At 40.9% G+C, this 21,471-nt stretch overlaps 1 protein-coding gene across 1 annotated transcript in view; it reads left to right on the top strand.

Annotated features, from left to right (window-relative positions):
• Window positions 1–21,192, top strand: part of LOC124593725 — a 32,200-nt gene extending 11,008 nt beyond the window's left edge. Inside the window, exon 2 of the mRNA XM_047132048.1 lies at window positions 19,208–21,192. Within this exon, the coding sequence (XP_046988004.1) occupies window positions 19,211–21,028 (1,818 nt within the window). The 5' untranslated portion in view covers window positions 19,208–19,210 and the 3' untranslated portion in view covers window positions 21,029–21,192. The remainder of the gene's footprint in view (window positions 1–19,207) is intronic.
• Window positions 21,193–21,471: the final 279 nt, after the last annotated feature.

Genomic DNA, 21,471 nt, shown 5'->3' with positions numbered 1-21,471 from the left:
GTTGTATCATAAACAGTTATAAGTACAAAAACATTGAAAGTAAACATCCTATGTGAGCAAAGATATTTGTTTAAAAGTTGTTCCAGTTTATAGATATAAATGGAGAATCTATATAGAGAAGAACTACTTTATGTTAATGTATTTTGTCAAATAGGATGTTGACTTTCATAGTTGACAATATATGTGCAATGAAAGCCAAACAATATGGAGGAATTTGGCCGTGGGCTACGAGCAGATAGATTCTCGCAATATGAAGGTATTTTGTACTGCTGAAGGTTACTGTAACTAGCAGTCAAATGCTTCCATGTTTATTTAAAAATGTCACACACCTCAGGTGTGATTGTTTCACCACGTCGTGACAGAAAGCCTCATGTGAATCTTGGAAACCCTGATGATGGAAATTTTGCTTCAAAATATGAATCAGAAATAAAAATTGAAATACAGTAATGTCAGTGGGAAAGAGAGATGAACGGATTGAGTGCCAAATAGGAGGAACAGAGTTAGAACAGGTGGACGGTTTCAAGTACTTAGGATGCATATTCTCACAGGATGGCAACATAGTGAAAGAACTGGAAGCGAGGTGTAGCAGAGCTAATGCAGTGAGCGCAGAGCTACGATCTACTCTCTTCTGCAAGAAGGAAGTGAGTACCAAGACTTAAGTTATCTGTGCATCGTTCAATCTTTCGACCAACTTTGTTGTATGGGAGCGAAAGCTGGGTGGATTCAGGTTACCTTATCAATAAGGTTTAGGCTACGGATATGATAGTAGCTAGGATGATTGCAGGTACTAGTAGATGGGAACAATGGCAGGAGTGTGTCAACAATGAGGAAATTAAAGAAAAACTGGGAATGAACTATATAGATGTAGCAGTCAGGGCGAACAGGCTTAGATGGTGGGGTCATGTTATATGCATGGGAGAAGCAAGGTTTCCCAAGAGATTCATGGGTTCAGCAGTAGAGGATAGACCAAGGAGAAGGTACCTGGATTCGGTTAAGAACGATTTTAAAGTAATAGGCTTAACATCAGAAGAGGCACCAATGTTAGCACTGAATAGGGGATCATGGAGGATTTTTATAAGGGGGACTATGCTCCAGACTGAACGCAGAAAGGCATAGTCAGTCTTAGATGATGATGATGATGATGAATACAGGTAGATACTGACTTTTATTCTTAGAAAAGTAAGTATTTCTCACTGTTTTGTGTGTGTGTCATACGAACCATTAGGTATTCATTAAAATTTTCAATTTTCGCTGCTCAGTGTTTACAGTTCATTGCATAATGACAGTTTGAATATTTGGCCTATGAACAGAAAGGTATTTTCTCTGTAATCATAGTCAAGAGCTTAAATACATTTTAACAGGAAACAATATACAGTATCAATTTTTAGTAGTAAATTTTAAATTATGATATCACTATGAATATGCAGTTCTCAGATTTCAAACTATTGCTGTATCACATTGTGTAAATTGCTCTATATTTAATTACTATTAAAAACAGTCTTGATCACGATTTATTTAACAAGGTGACCGGTTTCAACCACTACTGTGGTCATCTTGGAGTGATTCTCCAACAGAAAGAGGTTCCTACTCAATGGTCTGAAGATGACCACAGTAGTGGTCGAAACCGGTCACCTTGTTAAATAAATCGTGATCAGGACTGTTTTTAATAGTAATTATTTATAAGACATTGATCACTGCTGTTCCTGTAATGCATTCAAAAGTAATTGCTCTATATTTCATTGAGGTAACTATTGGACATCTTAAAGTAGCAACTGTTGGATCTTCACACAGTGACGGTTTTATGAATATGACATATGGAATTCGTGTATGTTTGACCAAGTTGCATCCAGGTGCATGATGGTTGCGTATCCTGAGTCCCTTACCAGGAACTGAGGTGCAGCCTTCTGCTTATAGGCAGGGTCACCAGTGCTGCTGCGGAAGTTTGCTGTGTCCAACAGAAAAACCAAAATTGGTGACCATAGGGGTACTCCAGAGTATGCCGCCATTGGCTTTTGTTAGAGATTTTGTTTTTGTTTTTGCAGTCTGATCACAGAAACCACAGGGTTCCAAGCTGTACATAGTATGATTTCCTTTATATCCTTCCTGGCTGTTTTCTTACAAGGGAAACGCTAGGTCACAGCGTGTAGTGCTAGTTAGTTACATGCTCCGTAAGTCATTTGAACAGTTCTTTTACCAAAATGACGTGGAGTGAATCAGTGTACAGGATATGTGTACATGACTAGTGTTGACATTAATTATCACATTATTTATTTTTTGAAAAAATGTATGAATAGCATTCTCAGTTGAGCAACCTGTGCACAGACCAAACTGTGATACACTAAGTAAATTGTTTTTATTTAAATGTGAGACTACTCTTGAGTACATTACTTTTTCAGACATTTTGTAAAAAGAGATCAGTATGGAAATCTGGCAGTAATTGTTGAACTCTTTCTTGTTATGGCTTGTACAAGGAGGTGTAACAATTGCATATTTTAATCTGTCTGGAAAATTCCCTGGCCAATGATGTGTTACATATACCATGAAGGACATTGGTCGTTATGTCGGAACAAGTTTTCGGAATTCTGTTTGAAATTCCATCTACACAACAAGAGCTTTTCTTTCCCAGCATTTTTATACAATCCTATTAATTTCAATGAAGAATGTTGGTGCTGTTCTATTTGCTTAAATTTTTGTGGGATGACTTTTTAATATGTTCTATTGCTTCAACTGAAACTTACAATCCTATTTACAAAGTGATTGTTAAAAGTACTTGTAACTTGGGTATTATCAATCACAGCATTATCATTTAGTTTGTTATTGTATCTTGTACATCGACTGGCTGTCCTGTCTCCTGTTTGACATTACCCCAAATAGTTTTAAACTCATGATCTGCATTACTAATTTCTCTGAGGATGTACATACTTCTTGGCATTTTTATGACTTTCCTTATAATAGTGCAGTATTTTTTGTAGAATTTCAAGTAATGTCTTATCTTGACTTGGGGCCTTTGTGTAAATTTCCCTTTTCATCTTACGTGAGATTTTAATTCCCATAGTTACCTATGGCTTACTTAATCTAGGGAAGCAACTATAAAATATTGACACGAAGTTACTGCAGAATAAATTTAATTTGAATTTAGTCAATGCACACTAATTTATATTTGGAAGTTACATGTTGCGACCACCATGCAGGGTCTGATGGTGTTTGGTACACTCTGATTAAGAGAGCATGCTTTGCTTCTGATACAATTACAATATGCTGGACACACTTCAGCATCTGATGACAGTGGTTATTCAGGGGCACCAACTACCTTTACAGTCTTGCTAAACTTTTTTAAATATAGTGTTTCATATATGGAACAGTGCATGAGTGATGAGATGAACATAGTCGTCGTACATACCTGTGCCAACCAGTGCAGGATATGGCTTGATTTATGTCAAGACAAAGATTGCATTTCCAGTTTTATTTTTGACAAGGACCCTATAGCTACCGATTTTTGTTTGACTCCCAGCCAGGAATAGCACACCTACATTCCTATTAGGGATGTATGGACATACTACACTCGTCAGCTGTACATATGTGGTTTCCAGGCATGGTCTCCATAAGATCATTGCAGTGTGAACCCTGACAAATGCTACTTCCCAGCAGTAACTGTCTGCAAATGTCCAGCAGTTGCCTTGAGGAAATATTGTGGAATGGCCACAACACAATCCAGCAATAGATCCTAGAGCTTTGGAATCAACAGGCCCACTGGAAAAGCTTGAAAAATCACTTGGTATTGTAGTCTTTGTCAAGAATGGAAATATGATACTGGTCAGTACTTATGTGGTTGATTGCTGTTTTACTTGACTAGATTCACTCTTCATTTCTGTCTCCTTATGCTTCAGATACCTGTATAGGGCACTTAAAACAGTATTTCACCTATTTGATTAATGGAAAATCTCATATAAAGATGTGAAACAAATACTAACAAAGAGATAGAGGGGCTGGCCAGTACTTACCTCAGCTCAGTACAGCCGATAGATACACAAAACAGAACAGAAAATTTACGTTCCTAGCTTTTGGAACTTTGTTCCTTCATCAGGGAGGAGAGAGGGGAAAGAAAGAGAAGAAGGGAAAGTGGATTCAGTTACTCACAACCCAGGTTATGAAGCAACAGGGAAAGGAAAAAAGGGAGGGTAGCAAGGATGGAGGCATGGTTGTCAGAGGGAAGCCAAAGATATTTCACCTATTCCTTGGATGCCGATTCATTTTAGCTGTTTTCCAAGCATTGAATGAAAACTGTTCATGTTTTTATAATATTCAAATATTAATTACTCATTCAAAGTATGTATTTTTGTTTTTCTCTTCAATTTAACTTTTCAAAGTTCTGAAAATATTGGATTCTACATGTGTAAACCAACCTTCAGGTAATGCAGTCGTGTGTTCCAGTTGGTTCTGTGCACTGTAGTACCAGATTTATTCTATAAACTCGTCTTTTATGTCACATGTTCATGTTGTGAGTGACTGTCAGGTAAAATCAGGTGCACAATCAGTTAAATTCAGGGGAAAGAAACGTAGATCATAGACAAGTTATTTCTACTATTGTGTGTACAATGTAATCTTAACACCACTTTGTACATGCTGTGCCATTTGACTTTTTCGTTTTCAATTTCTGTGTTATTACTTTGGTCTTTTCCTCATAGGTTACTCAGCTCTTTATTTCTTTTTAACTAGCCACAAATGTTCTATTTGGTAATAATAATAATAATAATAATAATAACAATAACAATAACTTGTCATAAAGAAGACACATTAATTTGGAGACAGGTACAATTAAGACACACTTACAGGATGACAATTATTGAACTATATGAAATAAAACAGTTTGCATTAGGCCATACAAACTGCACGGTTGGCTGCAGGGAATGATGGGAATTAGTGTCCACATGTGCCTTGTTTTTGTGGGCCATTTGCACTTGAAAGTGTCACAGTACAGCATACCTAAGTGACAGCGCTTGTGATGGGCTACTAATCAAGCTGTAACAGCTAAGCTGCAGCTCAAAGGAAGTTTATGATCGAGTTCAAGCTGAAGACAACTGGTCCAAGTGTGTTAACAATTAAGAATTTGATTTGCAGGTTTGAGAGAACGGGTAGTGTTCTTGATGACAGTGTTGGCAATGTCGGTCATCCAAAATGGGTGAAAACACTTGAAAACATCTAGAAGACATGCACTGTGTTTCAATCCACCCCCAGGAAATCGATCAGATGAGCTGTGCGAAAGGTGGGAATCAACCGGTAGACACTGTGACAAATTGTTGGTGAAGACCTGCTTCTCTTCCCATACAAAATTCAAACTAGTCAGCCATTAAGCCCCAGGGCCATGGAACAGTGGCTGTGTTTTGCCAACACTGTTGTCCACAGAATTGACAAACAGGACGTTGATGTGAATATGGTTTGATTTAGCGACGAAGCCCACTTCCATTTGAATGGGTTCTTCAATAAGCATAAATTGGTGGATTTGGGGGACTGAGAATCTGCAACCCTGAACAGGTGACTGTGAGGTGTGCAATCTCCAGTCAGGGAATAATTGGTGCAATATTCCTTGATTGCATGGTGCCTACTTAAGAGTACATGAAGGTTTTGGAAGGTGATTTCTTCACCATTATCCAAAGTGACCTGATTTTTACAAGATGTGGTTCGTGCAAGACGGAGCTTGACTACATTGAAGCAGGATAGTGTTTCATGTCCTGGAGGAGCACTTTGGGGACCACATTCTGGTTCTGGTGTGCCCGTTGGCCACTGGCATGGGCCTCATTTGGCCACCATATTCTCCAGATCTGAATATTTGTGACTCCTTTTTGTGGGGCTATATTAAAGACAAGATGTACAGCAATAACTCCCAAACCATTTCTGAGCTGAAAACAGCCATTCAGGTAGTCATCAATAGCATCAATATTTTGACACTTCAGTGGGTCAGCCAGAATTTCATTATTTGTCAGTGCCACATCATTACCAATGATGGCAGGCATATCAAACATGTTGGAACATACATCTGAATATCTGTAGTGACGTTTACATATCGAATAAAGTGTGTGCATGCCGTAGTTTGTAACTTAACATACGTTGTTGTTTTCCCCCATATAGTCCAATAATTGTCACCCTGTACATCAAGCTTTCAGCCGCATCCTTCTTCAGTAGACGAGAGTGTTACGGGTTATTCCTAAAGTAATAAAGAGAGTTTTGCTAACCCGCAAAACATTGTCTATGTATGCATAGCAATAATCCAAGTCACATGTGACCTCATCCGTAAATCTTTGAAATGTCTGAGCAGCATTACATAGCCCGAAGTCATGCGAGTGAACTTGAACAACCTGACAACCTGAAAGGTGTGCGTACAGCTGTCTTAGGAACATCGTCTGGTGCCACAGGTCTCTGGTAAAAAGCTCTGACGAGGTACAGCATAGAGAATATGCTCTTACCATAGACATTGGATGTGAAATCCTCGATGTGTGGTATAGGGTACCGGACTGGAATTGTTCTTGCCTGTAGCTGTCAATAATCTTCACAAGGATGCCACCCGTTGTTCTTTTTCAGTATCACATGATAGACGATAGATCCCATGTGCGAGCATGGATGCGAATTCCTGTTTAACCACTTTCAATTTCTGTAGTGTTAAACGACGTGGTTGAGCATGAACAGGTGGTCCAGGCATGGTCAAAATGTAGTGCACTGTGGAGTGCTGCATGGGAGCTAGCATGGGAACTTGACATGTGATCTTGGGAACCTGCTTCAAAAGTTCGATAAACGGAGAATTTCCAGTAGTCCTCTACTAGCTAAGTTAGTACTAGTTCCAGTAGGCGTTGATGCCGGAGGTCAAGCTCAAGTCCATAAAAGATAGAAAATCTGCCCCCAGAATAGGATGAGTGACGTCTGCCATGACAAACTGCCACTCAAGCATGCGTCGTAGACTTCGGTTTAACACTAATGTGGTACGACAGTATATAGCTATTGTAGAACCATTGGCTGTAAAGAGGTGGTAACCATCACGCATACGAATGTTGGTACTAGGAACTGTAATTTCGTACCGTGGTTTGTGATAAACAATTGACGGCTGCCATTCGGAGTGTCAGTGGCCGTCATCACTGAGCTCCTGTTGCATTTCCCTGCTCACAAGGTGGGCTACACTTTCATGCCTCCCCCCCAGGGTGTCCATAACTCTTTTGTGGATACGTGCGTGGCAAGCACAGAACCCCAAGCTAGTGCGGCCCTCTTTCCTTTCCGGGTTGCATACCTTCCTTTTCCACATCCTTCCCCATCCCCCATCCTCCCCCCTCACCCCCCTCACCTCACCTCTGCCTCTTCCCTTCCCCTTCTCCCCCTCTAGGAGTATGTTTTGTGCCTACGTCCGGAGATGGATGCTTGTAATTGTTAGACAGTCTCTCTCCTTCGCTTTCTATGCTGGAAAATCTCTGTCCTTCCTTTGTCCTTCTCTTTTCCTTGCCTCTTCTCTTTACCCTCTTCTCTGCTGTGGCATTTGAGACCTTTCTTCTTTCCTTTCCTTTTCTTTGTTCCTCCGTATATCTTTTTTTTCCTCCCTGTGTGTGTCTGAAAGCCGACCCACGCATTCCCACACATAGCCGGTGACGGGGTAACGCGTATTTCCCCACCATGGGTGGACAGGTAGGACCGTACGTACCCCCTGGTAATGGCCAGACCCAGGGAGGGGCGATTACCCGAGCTGATACCTTCCGAACGTGCTGATTGGTCCCTCTGTCCGTTTCTCGGGAGGTGTGAATGATCACCTAAGATGGGAGTGTCCTCAGAGAGGGTGCCAACAAAGAAGGAGCACGCCATCGGAGACACCGGTAATCATGGGGAATACTTTCGCAATGGTTTCCTCATCGTCTACAATGGCTGCTCACAAGCAAAAGTTAAATGGGTCTGAGCCATGGACAGTTCTTCCATCATTGCCACAGTTCCTTGTTGTTTCTCGGTCGTACAAAGGTCAAGACTTCTCCACAGTCAACCCTTTCATTAATCAGAAAGGTGTTGACGCAATTGCAGGTCCTGTAAAGTCTTGTTCCCGATTACGAAATGGCACCTTGTTGTTATAAACAGTCAGTGCCCTCCAGGCACAAAAATTGCTGCGAACTTCACTGCTACACACCTTCTCTGTCCGGGTGGAAGTGCACCACACTTTAAATTCATCACGCGGGGTGCTTTATACACACACCCTCGACACATTGTCCAACGAGGAAATTCAAAACTACCTGTCTGACCAGGGCATACCAGCTGTTCGAGTCATGAAAAGGGTTGACAAGGACTTGGTTCCAACCCATACTATCTTCTTGACATTTGACAGTGTTTAACTTCCACCGAACATAAAAACGGGCTATGAGGTAATTTCAGTTCGCCCTTACATCCCCAACCCTATGCGTTGCTATTGGTGTCAGCGATTCAATCACACCAGCCAGTTGTGTTCCAATCCGGCCAAATGCGTTACGTGTGGCAAGGATGCCCATGAGGGTGCTTGTCCACCTCCATCCCCTCGTTGCATCAACTGTATGGGCGATCACGCTTCTTCCTCTTGAGATTGCCCCATTTTCAAAGATGAATGGCTTATTCAGGAAATCAGAGTGAAGGAAAAGGTGTCTTCATTTGCTGCTCATAAGTTATTCTCCAGTCGAAAGCCCACTGTGCCTCCAGCAGGTAAATATAGTGCTGTCCTTGCATCTCCTCGGCCTACTAGGGAGGCAGCCACACAGACTTGTGATCTCACCTTTAGCGCAACGGTCGTCAAATCGGCTAGCGCAAAGATCGCCTGTTCAACCTCCCCACTATCACCTGCTCACTCTACGGCTCACCCTTCATCGGCTTCTGCTAAATTCGAGCCCCAAAATCACACACCCGGGCTTCAAAAAAAGAGCCTACTCGTGAAGATTTTTTACGTACCCAGACCTCACAACCATCGATTTCTCCCTCATCTCGTCTGTTTCCAAGAAGGCTCATAAGGAACCCAGTTCGTCTCCTTCTCCGCCATGGCGTGTCTCATCTACAACGCCACCTGGCAGTAACCGCCCTCGGCCGTCTTCTGTGTCGCCAAGGCGCACTGCTGGTGGCCTATCAACTGGCCAATCGCTGGTGGCAGGAGCTGCTCCTGAAAACCTATGGATCAGGATCTTCTGCCTTTGGCTGAATGCTGTTCCACGCTGTCGGCTGCCGGCTCTCAGCAGGCATTGAGTTGAGACCAACCGTGGTAAGATTCTTCCCTTTTCTGTCCACCCTTAAAGCTGTGTCCCCACGATTGCTTTGTTTTCCCTCATTTTCAGTCAGTCCGGTTTGATCTCCCCTCTGTTGATGGCACTCCAGCACATGGGGGACTTATGATTCTTCTCCATGATACTGTCCATAATCACCCAATCCCCTTAAACAGTTCCTTCCAAGCTGTTTCTGTCCGTCTTTCCCTTTCTGGATACACCTTCTCTCTTTGTACTGTATACATTCCATCATCCACACCAATGGCAAGAGCTGATCTCCTTCATCTCCTTGGTCAGCTCCCACCCCCTTATTTGCTGGTTGGGGACTTCAGTGCCCACCACCCGCTTTGGGGATCTCCGCGTTCTTATCCGCGAGGCTCCCTATTGATGGATGTCTTCCACCAAGCGAATCTTTTTTACCTCAACACTGCGGATCCTACATTTTTGTCTGCCTCTTTGACAAATTTCTCTCATTTGGACCTTTCGGTTGGTACTGTTCAGCTAGCTCGGTGCTTTGAATGGTTTGCTCTTGCTGATACACACTCGAGTGACCATTTTCCGTGTGTCCTTGACTGCAGCCACAACTGCCATCTATGCACTCGCGCCACTGGAAGTTTGCCCAAGCCGATTGGACACTTTTTTCGTCTATAGCGACAGTCAATGACCGTCACTTTCCTAGCGTTGACGATCAGGTCACTCATATTACAGAAGTTATTCTTACAGTCGCGGAACATTCAATACCTCGCACCTCTGATTTGCCCTGAAGCCCCTCCCCCCCCCCCTCCCCTCCCCTGTTCCTTGGTGGAACTAGGCGTGCAATACATCAGCGATGATGCGCTCTTCGTATTTTCCGCCACCATCCTACTTTGGCCAACTGTATCTGCTATAAGCAGCTGCATGCGCGATGCCGTCGCGTCATCCGTGATAGCAAGAAGGCAAGCTGGGACTTCTTTACTAGCTCTTTTAACACCTTCACTCCGTCCTCAGAAGTTTGGAGTCGAATTCGACATTTATCTGGCGTGCCTAGTTTCTCCCCGATCTCTGGGCTCACTGTCGCGCATGATACCTTAGTGGACCCGTCACAATTTCTAACTCATTGAGTACACTTTGCTGAAATTTTGAGCTCTTCAAATTACCCAGCAGCTTTTCTCTCGAAGAACGTGCTGCAGAAGTGCGACCTCTTGCTTTCTCCTCTCAAAATAGCAAAAGCTATAATACTGTTTTCTCCATGCGGGAACTCCAACACACACTCTCTTCTTCTCGCTCTTCTGCCCAGGACTGGATGGTATCCACATCCAAACGTTGCTGCATTTATCATACCATAGTCTGCACTACCCCCTTTGCCTTTATGATCGAATTTGGACCGACAATGCTTTTCCCAGAAGATGGCGGGAAGCTATCGTCATTCCTGTTCCAAAACCTGGAAAAGACAAACATCTCCCATCTAGTTATCGCCCCATTTCTCTCACGAGTAGTGTATGTAATGTTTTGGAGCGTATGGTGAATTGCTGTCTAGCCTGGTGGCTGGAGTCCCAAAGCCTTTTAACACCTACCCAGTGCGGTTTCCGAAAGCATCGTTCTGCAGTTGACCATCTTGTTGCTCTCTACACTTATGTCATGAACAATTTTCTCAGGAAACGCCAAACTGTAGCAATATTTTTTGACCTGGAGAGAGCATACGATACCTGATGGAGAACAGGCATCCTCCACACACTGTACTCTTGGGGCTTTCGGGGTCGACTGCCCCTTTTTATTTGTGAATTTATGGCAGAGCACACATTTGAAATGCGGGTGAACACTACTCTCTCCCATACTTTCTCCCAAGAAAATGGGGTACCCCTGGGCTCCGTGCTAATTGTTTTACTGTTTGCCATTGCCATAAATCCAATTATGGGTTGTCTCCTTCTCAATGTCTCGGGCTCCCTCTTTGTGGGCGATTTGGCGATCTACTACAGTTCTCAACGGACCAGCCTTCTTGAACGACGTCTTCAAGGATGTCTCGATCACCTCCACTCTTGGAGCATCGAAACCAGCTTCCGCTTTTCTCCCAGTAAGACCATTTGTGTCAATTTTTGGCGTCATACAGAGTTTCTTCCATCTTCCCTGCATTTAGGCCCTGTCAACCTTCTGTTTGCGGATGTCTCTAAATTGTTGGGTCTTATAGAATGAGATTATCACTCTGCAGCTGAGTGTGCGCTTGATCCACAGGCAAAGGTCACGAGTTCGAGTCTCGGTCCGGCACACAGTTTTAATCTGCCAGGAAGTTTCTTGGGTCTTATGTTCGATAGAAAACTGTGCTGGTCCTCCCATGTTTCCTATCTTTCAACTCGCTGTTTGCGATCCCTCAACACCCTCCGTGTTCTGAATGGTACTTCCTGGGGAGCGGACAGAGTGGTCCTTCTCCGCCTCTGTCGTGCTTTAGTGTGCTCGAAATTGGACTATGGAAGCATAGTTTACTCCTCTGCTTGGCTGTCAATTCTTTGGCGTCTTGACTCTCTCCACCACCATGGGCTGCGTTTAGTGTCTGGAGCTTTTTACACCAGCCCTGTGGAAAGCCTTTATGCTGAGACTGCTGATCCTCCGCTGTCCAATCGGAGAGCTGTACTTCTGAGTCGCCATGCTAGCTAGCCATCTGTCTTCGATGCCTGCTAATCTGGCCCATGACCTTTTTTTCGACACCTCCTTAGATTTAGGGTATGCAGGCCGCCCTTCCTCTCTACCACCACCAGGAGTCCGCTTCCGTCAACTGCTCTATTCTCTTTCCTTCCACTTTCCTAAAACTTTCTTGTCAACTGGGGGTACAGCACCACCTTGTCTCCGCCCCTAGACCTGCCTGCTCCATGACCTTTGTCAGCTTCCCAAGGATGGTACCCCTTCTCTCATTTATCGTCGGGCATTTGCTGCTCTATGCGCCCAAATGAAGGATGCCACATTTATTTACACTGACAGTTCAAAAACATCATGTGGTGTTGGGAGTGCCTATATTGTTGGCGACACCCCTAATTGATTTCGGCTTCTCGACCAGTGTTCGGTTTTTACTGCAGAGCTTTACGCTGTTATCCAGGCTGTCCAATACGCGCGGCGCCATCAACGGGTACAGTATATTATATGCTCAGATTCGATCAGCTCTCCCCTTAGTCTCCAAGTTCTCTACCCTGTCCACCCGCTGGTCCACCGGATGCAGGACTGCCTCCACTTGCTCCACTTGGGGGGTATCTCTGTGGCGTTCTTCTGGATCCCAGGACACGTTGGTATCCGTGGAAACGAGGCAGCCGATATAGCGGCCAAGGCTGCAGTCTCTCTTCTTCAGCCTGCTGTTCGCATGGTTCCCTTCGCCCATCTGCAGAGTGTTCTATGTCGTTGTGTTGCTCTTTTATGGCACGCATATTGGTCTACACTTCCCAATAATAAATTGCGGGAAGTGAAAGCTCTTCCCTGTGCTTGGACCTCTTCCTCCGAAACTCGTCGTCGGGAGGAGGTAATTTTAACTAGTCTCCAGATAGAGCACTGCCTTTTAGCCATCAACATCTTGTAAGTGGCGATCCTCCCCCACTTTGTCCCCATTGCTCTCAACTGTGGACGGTGCAACACCTTTTACTTGAGTGCCCCTATTTTACTCTGTTACGCGCCCGTCTACAGCTGTCACCTGATATATCTTCCATTTTAGCAGATGACACACGCTCAGCCGATTGTGTCCTCGAGTTTATTAGTATCAGTGAGATGACGTCAGTCATTTGAAGCTCTTTTTGGGGGAAAACAATCCCCCCCCCCCCCACTTATATAGTGGTTTTCTAAGCTTTCCTTCTGTTTTTTAGTTTCCCCACTTATTGAGTTTCACTCGCATTGCTGATGATTTCCAATTTAGTTTTTTTTACACTTCCCTAAACCACAGAAAGGGCGCTAATGAGCGTAGCAGTTTTGCGCCCGAAAACCATAAAAACTTTCATGCCACGTACCCAAATCAGTGGAGGTACCAACATACTTTCGTAGCTGAAGGTGAGCGACTGAATTTCCCAGGCGAGCGGTAGTGATGAGATCGGCGACTGTTGTTCTGAGTTCGCAGAGGGGCGACTTGTGTGGAAAGTTCAGTGATCTGAGCTTGTACTGCAGCAAATTTGCTGTCCATCTGCCATTGTGGGCTGACTGTTGCAATGCACACAGATGGATACATTTCAGATATTCCATCGGCAGTTTGCATTGGTGGATCTAGATCACTGGCGCACACAGTTAGAATCTATTGCAGGTCAGTAGGTAGGCGTGATAGCCAAATGCTTCGCAGAATGTCGCCACTTACTGTGTTGCTTGCTGACGTACATAATTGGCACAGCAGCTGCTATGGCATGAAATCGCCAAGCTCTTCGATATGAAATACTTTTTCCAGCCCTTTCGCCTCAGACTGCAAAACTCGTATGAGTAGGGTGCTCTTAATCGCCAAATGTCGGTCCACGCTCGGCGGTGACGATAGAATATCCAGCGACTCCAGTGCCATTTCTTCACTGAGTGCTGCCACAACATAACTATATTGTGCCAGAACGGCAGTGGTTTTACTGTGACACGGTTTATCATGGCATCAGCAGGTGTGTCTGCTAGTGGTGCAGGAACTTGATCTACCATCGTAATAATACTGAGGAATCAGTAGGCTACAGATGTGCGGTGTAGCTGCCGTGGAGTGCGGAGGATGCGCGGCGCAGTTGAGTGTGCAGCATGGTTGATGTGACTGTACTTTTTGCGACTTGGCACACTACGGAGTGCAAACATGTTTCGAATTGAGTGCCCGGTGACTGTCGAAGATCACATCGGGGTCACCAACTGTTGCGTGTTAGCGAAACTCATTTTATTACTTTAGGAATAACCCATAACACAAAATGACATTCGTTTGACAGAGCGAACAAACAACAGAATAAATAATATAGCTGGAAAACAAAGAATAAACGTAGATCATAGGCTGTTCCAGAGATGTTGTTGCATGGAATCTTTCACATGTGCGTAGCACTAAATCTTACACATATACACTGCACGCTAGCTTGCACACACTTCAAGAGGCACACACCATGCACGCACACAAGCAAGCACACCTCATGCACACATAACCACCAACTCCAGCATCTTGGGCCGGAATGCAACTATCACATGGGATGACAAGCAGCAATCTGGAGGGGGTAGGGAAGGGGAAGGGATATTAGTGTACGGGTGGCGAGAGAGATGAACACTGTGAGGTGGAGTGTGCAGGTACTAGAATGCTAACGGGTGCAGCGTCAGGAGGCTGTCGGGAGGATGGCGGGGGAAAATGTAGCAAAAAAGGAGAGGAGCAGGGAAAGACAGATGGATGCATTGGCAGAAAGCGGCAAATAAACAGGGTGGTAGATGAGAGTGGGGAGGAGCTGATAGGACAGTGGGTGTGGAAACTGTTGGGTGGAGCGTGTGAGCATTCTTCAATAGAAGTCTAGCACCAACAATTGAATTAGGCATACTACGACCACCAGTAGGAATTCAGTCTTTTAACCCTATACAAATTCCACTTCTTAATACAGTAATTCTTCTTGTATCAGTAATAACAGTAACATGAACACACCACAGACTTATGGAATATAACTGCATTCAAGCGTTACAAGGACTATTCTTCACCGGGCTGCCAGGACTATATTTCACTTTACTTCAAGCTTACAAACATTGAGAAGCACCCTTTAGTATTACTGAAGCAGTTTATGGATCAACATTTTTCATTGCCACAGGATCTCATGGGCACCGTGTAATTTTTTGGAACAATCTTCTTAACAACATGTTTACTTCGACAGTCACTAAATCAGTTCTCACCAAGACATCACTTTGGATTTGAAGCCGCTGCATGGTACTGACAGTTTGTAGGTGTAGTTTGACTATTCTTATGGATCTCAATTTATTGATGAGGTAGATAATAGTTTTTCCGGTATAAATAGTATATTTGACTTCCAGTCAGAAAGCTTGATAATTAATCAAGGAAATCAATCCTAATATTACATAAAAGAATTTTTTATTAGATTTATTATTACATTAACTGTTATAGTCCTTGGAACCATCCTTTTTAATCTTTGATGTAGAAATTGTTATATTCTGCCTAGTTGTCAAAGATGGGGTGTCTAGGAAACTTGCTTCCCAGATTGCTAGACAACAGTTCAAGCAAATCATGTTAAAGACTTTTATTATGAAATGAATCAATGAAATACTTAATTTTGAGAAATACATAGATGTGTTGCAAGCAAGGGGCGACATGCAATATAATCAAATGCCCTTCAATATGACGATTCCAATGCAAGTGGAGTAATACAGTAGATGCTTTTATCCAGGTTGCTGGTCTTGATGCTTCTGTAGAGCTGGGCCACTACCAGTCGGGAGAGGCACTTATGTTCTCTTCGCCTAGAGGCTGCTGCTGGCACATTGTCGTCTCAGAGAGGGGTTGGTCAGTGTACTATTGGCTGACGTTGTCTTCACAGCCCTCTCCGCTCTGTTGTTTCCCACTGGCGTGCCAGCGCATGACTTGAAGTCGGAACAAAAATTGCATTAATTCTACCAGTTGTAATTTTTATAAAAGCATCAGACATTATAATCTGAACAGTGTAAACAGTATTCTTCATCCAACCCCTTTTAGAAGGTTATATTGTGAATTGAATAAGGAGCTCTTCAATGAGCAGAATGAGGGGTTGTAGTTAAATATGACATTTGTGTTGCATTCAAAAAGTATTGATGTAATCAACCATCCTTACATTGAATAAGAAGTGAATTATTGCAGTCAGTTAATTGAAGCCAAAAGAAGGCATATTACTGTTAATAATATTATTGAACTATTAAGGAAATGTAAAGCTAATATGAAAGCTGCTAACTTTTTGTATTAGTGGTTAATTCCGTTACCATTTGTAACAATATCTGTATTTATAAACATTATCTAAAAATATTTCCTTAACATTTTCAGTGTTGCACTTAATTATAAGCTATTTAAATATATAAAAAATACTGCTAGAATAAACATTCAACAACTTGTAGTTAAAAGATAAATCGTAAAATTAGACTTGTATTAACCCTGAATGTAACCAGTTAAATAAGTAAATATTATGTATAAACCTCGACCACCTAATAACTCAACAATAATCGAAAGACTTTGATGAATAATAACCCAACTTAAGAGGTAAAGATCTAACAAACATAGTTGAAAGAAAAGGTGTACATCATATAGAAACAGCAAGTCGAACGAAAAGTAGTGTGTTTAAAGAAAATAAATTATGAGAAAAATCAAACTGAGAAATAAGATAGCCCAAATAAGAGCCTAAAACAACAACAGTAATTGGTAAAGCAATAATATGAGGAATAGGAAAAATCAATCAAGATAAAACAGCACAAACAACTACTAATTATCCCAAAGAAGATATAATAACCCTAATTGTTAAAAGAAAATCTTCAATAAAAATTATTCTCACCATACATTGAATAATGACATAAACAAAAATAATAAGAAGCTGTTAAACCAGTAGATAAAATAAAGGAAAAAATAATTATTCATCCTAAACAAACCCATTCAGGAATTAAATCCTTTGAATAAAATCCAGCCAGAAAGATATACAACATAAAGACAAGCTAAAAAAAATTAAAACAAACAGAAGTTAAATGGATAACAGTAGAACTCATGAAACGAATATCCCAAGAATCCTTTAAATTGTGAATTATTGAACCTGCACATGTAAATGACAACACCTTAAAGAACACGAGCCAACAAATGGAAAAAAAGCAAACTTTGGAAGGGCATCTTTTTGAAATCAAACTCAAAATTAGTGCCCAAACTAGCTGTATAATTATACAGCCAGGTAATGACAAGAATCAAACACAGTTATAAGTATTTAATATTGGACAAAAATGAATTAATAAATAAACACCAACAGTGACAAGAGTAGAGGAATGAACTAATCCAGAAACAGCATTAGGAGCAGCCATAGCTGCAGGAAGTCAAGAAGAAAAAGGAATATGAGATCTTTTAGTCATAGCTGCCAAAAGAGTTAATATAGTGATAAGCTTTATCGTAAAAGAATTTGAGATAAAATCATGATAATAAATATAATGTCGACCACAAAAATTTAATATTCGAGCAATTAAAATCAAAATAGCAACATTACCAATACAATTAGACAAAAAGTCAACATACTCACACTATAAGACTTTACATTTTAATAATAAATAACTAAACAATAAGAAACCAAACTCAAAGCATCTCAACCTAATGAAATTCTAATCAAATTTGGACTAATAATTAGAAAACCTATTGAAAGAATAAACATCAAAACAATAAGATAAAAGATTTTTTTTCACCATATATATAATCCTCTCTATAATAAATCACCAAAGAAAAATATACATAAGAAAAGATGTAAAAATAAGGGCTATTCAGTCCAAAATTAAAGTCATCACAATCATTGAACCATTTAAATTGGAAAGTTCCCGTTCAACAAAAACTTCATAATCAATCATTAAATAATAAGTACTCAAAATAAAAATTATGGTTCTAGACAAAAATAAAGAAAAAAACTTAATGAACAATTAGAAAATAAATACACAGCCTAAGATGAAAAACTTAGTAACATACTGTCCCTGCACCCTCCACCCAACAGTTTCCACCCTCTCTGTCCTGTCGTCTCTTCCCCATTCCCATCTCCCACCCTGTTTATTTGCCACCCTCTGCCAATGCATTTTTCCCCGATCGTCTCCTTTTTTGCTCCTTTTTTCCCCACCTCCCTGCCCCACAACCTCCTGATGCTGCATCTGTTGGCACTCTAGTCCCTGCACACACCACCAGACTGTTTGTCTCTCTCCCCACCCATGCACTACTATCCATTCACCTTCCCAGCCCCCCCTCCAGACTGCTGCTTGCATCCCATGTGATATTTGGCCCGAGATACAGTTCGTGGTTGGTGGTCACATGTGAATGAGGTGCGCTTGCTTGTGTGTATGAACATTGTGTGTCTCTCTTTTACTGATAAAGACTGTGGCCGAAGGCTTTATGTAAGTAGCTTTAAATTGTGCCTGTCTGCAACTTAACATGTCGTCTTCATGGTAAGTAGCAATCTTATCTTTTCCTACATTGTTGGTATTGCTACCTGGAGTTTCCATTGTTTAATAATAATAATAATAATCTGAAGATAAGTCCTGTTTTGTAATCAGTCTTCTTTATTCTTTGCTATCCCCTTCACTTTGTGATAATTTTGGCACTTCATTACTTCCAGTTGATCTTAGACTATTTTCTTTCTTGGGCTCTCCTTGGTTCTACTCCCAGTATGTCTGTTTAAAACATACCATGTCTAAATGTTCATAAAGTTTTGTTTTTCTTCTTGTTGGATAGTTGCTGAGATTTCTCTGTTCATTGATCTAATTCTCCACCACTTCAAAGTGCTTTCTGTCCTCAGCAGTGTTCAGCTTTCAAAGCCGTATAGGAGTACAATTAAATGATGTGGTCACTAGTAATTGTCTTTGTTCATTAAGATCATATTTACGTGTTCCAGTTGTTTTTCTGATTTCCGTGCTGCATCTGTTGTACTCTGTACTCAAGGTGCCTAAATAACAAAATTTATCAGCATTTTCTGTTTTATTTTTTAATTTTTTTATGTCAAGAGTGCTCATTTCTAACTTGGTTACTGTCACGATTTTGACTTTTTGACTATTAATTTTAAATTCAAACTTTTTCATAATTGCTGAAACTTTAGAAAGTATATTCTGCATATGTTTATAACTATCAGATATTAAAGCAGTGTCATCTGCACCAATCTTATGGAATGAACAGGAATTTTGTTCCCTTTAACACCAGATGTTTTTCCTTTGTTGATCCTTTAAGTTTTTTCATTGAAAGGGATAATGAGCATCCTTTTGGTCTTACCCCTGTTGTAATTTTGGCTGTACATTTTTTCCATAATATGTATAAAGTACTGCAATATAATTAATTTTTTTTTTTGCAGACAATGACGCGCTTTGCAAGGGCCCATGGATCAAAGTCTTCAAATGAGCGATTACCAGAAGCAGCAACATCGTGGAATGTAATGAAACAGCAACTTACAGACAAGCTACAGTCTTCTAAGGCACTTGGAGATTCAGCTACATCTTTCCAAAAGATTTGGAAATCATCAGACTTTGATAGAGATGTTTGGAACAAAAATGAGGTTAAGTGGGCTGATTTGGAAGACAATGGGTGTGCAGATAAAACTGTGAAATCTGGTGAAGAGTATAATACACTTGAAAAAAAGAATAAGAAGAGGAAGCATAATAAGACATTTATAAATGAACATTTTCCTGAAACCACAGGGGACAACGAGAAAAAAAAGAAAAAAATGAGGAACAGAGACAGCACTGAATTTCATGAGTCTCAGTATACAGGAATTAAGTTGTCTATGCCTGATGGGGATTTGCCACATACTAGTAATGTTGAAAAGGCAAAGAAGCTCAAAAAAAAGAAGAAAGAAGCTAATGATGAAGAGGGTAATATCAATGACATAGAGTTAGAGAAACATGAAATGTCAGAAGATGCAGTGTGTGAAGAAAGTGGTATATCTCCAAAGTTCACCATGGAAAATAATATGAAAAAGAAGTTAGGAAAGAAGCGGAAAAGGAGTCATGATAGTATATCTGGCATACAAGATGAACAGCCTGCCAGGAAATATGGAAGTGGTCTGAATGTAAAGGAGAACGTTAACCTTGAGAAAAGTGGTGAATCAGAAGCAAGTGATCATCAGTTGAAAAAGAAACATAAACGTTCTAAAAATAAAAATAAAACTGAAGAAAGTGGCTGCTTGGATTTTGTCAAACAGAATTTCCATGAAGAAGGTAGTGAAATTATCCCAGGTGCAGATGCTGATGTGGTGCCAAGTGAAAAGCATAGAAAGAAAAAGAAATGTAAAGATAATGGAAGCAACACAGTAGTTGGTGTAGATGCCAGTTTGAATGGTGGCAAGCCGAATTTTGAATTGGGGGGTAAAGGAAGTCACACAAGTGTAACTTCAGAGAACGTGCAAAACGAAGGAAGAGAAAAGAAAAGAAAAAAATTGTGGCAGCAAGAAAATAACAAGAAATTCATGAAAAAACATAACTTCTCTGTGGAAGATAGAAAGATAAAGAAGGGTGAATTTGAAAAGAAGTATCTGCACACAACAGTACTACACGTGAATGGTAAGGATATAAAAATAGTTAAGTTTGATGGCTTCCCTGTGAAAAAAGAAGACGCAGAAAATTTAATACAACTGAAGAAGAAAATGATTGCAAATGGGATACCAGCTAGTGAAATTAAAGCAACAATGAAGTTGGAGAGGCGCAAGGCAGAGAAAGCACTGGCAAGAGAGAAGAAGAAAGTTTGTTTTCATTGCAGGAATTCTGGTCATGTTCTATCAGAATGCCCAGATCTGGGAAAGGCAGATACAGATGATCTTGTAGGGATGGGTATTTGTTTCAAATGTGGATCAACAGAGCACAAGCACTTTGAATGTCGTGTTACTAGGGAACAGGAATTTCGTTACGCTAAATGCTTTATATGTAATGAGCAAGGACATATTGCTCGGCAGTGCCCAGATAATCCCAGAGGATTGTATCCAAAAGGTGGTGCGTGTCATATCTGTGGAGATGTTACTCACCTGAAGAAAGATTGTCCAGATCTTATTAAAGAAAAAGAAGAAAAAATTATAAAGTTGCAGACACTGACTGACAAGGCATTAGAGGCATTAGAAGATGATAAAAATGCGAAGTCTGTCTCACTTAATGATGTTAAAAAAAAGAAGACTGTCAAATTTTAATGAGATCTGGAATTTTGTTTTGTAAAAAGAAAAGTAGTTGTTTAAGATTAAAGGTTTATATTTTTAAAAAGAAACAAGTGTTGTAACGTGTTTGGTTTGTCATGTAAGAGTTTTATTATTATGCAGTGTGTTGAGTTTAAAGAATAAATAATTTTTGAAGTAAAGCTAACAAATCAACAAATACCATGAAACGAGGTGAATAGTGACAAATTTTAACTTTGGTTGAAAAATTTGATTACTGTTTGTCAAATTTAAACAAAAAAATAGTACCCAAAACTTAGGGCTGTATTGCTCTTATCAGCTTATGATATTATCAAATTATTTTCTTTCAATAAATTTAAAAAAATTTAAACATGGTGTTTCTAATCACCCCGCAGATAGGGGTGAATAGAAAGTGTTATAAAATTGAAATGATAATTAAATGGACACCCTAGCTGCAAACA

This window comes from Schistocerca americana, chromosome 2 (assembly GCF_021461395.2).
Source record: "Schistocerca americana isolate TAMUIC-IGC-003095 chromosome 2, iqSchAmer2.1, whole genome shotgun sequence".
Lineage (NCBI taxonomy): Eukaryota > Metazoa > Arthropoda > Insecta > Orthoptera > Acrididae > Schistocerca > Schistocerca americana.
This window is presented reverse-complemented; position numbering and strand designations above follow the sequence as displayed.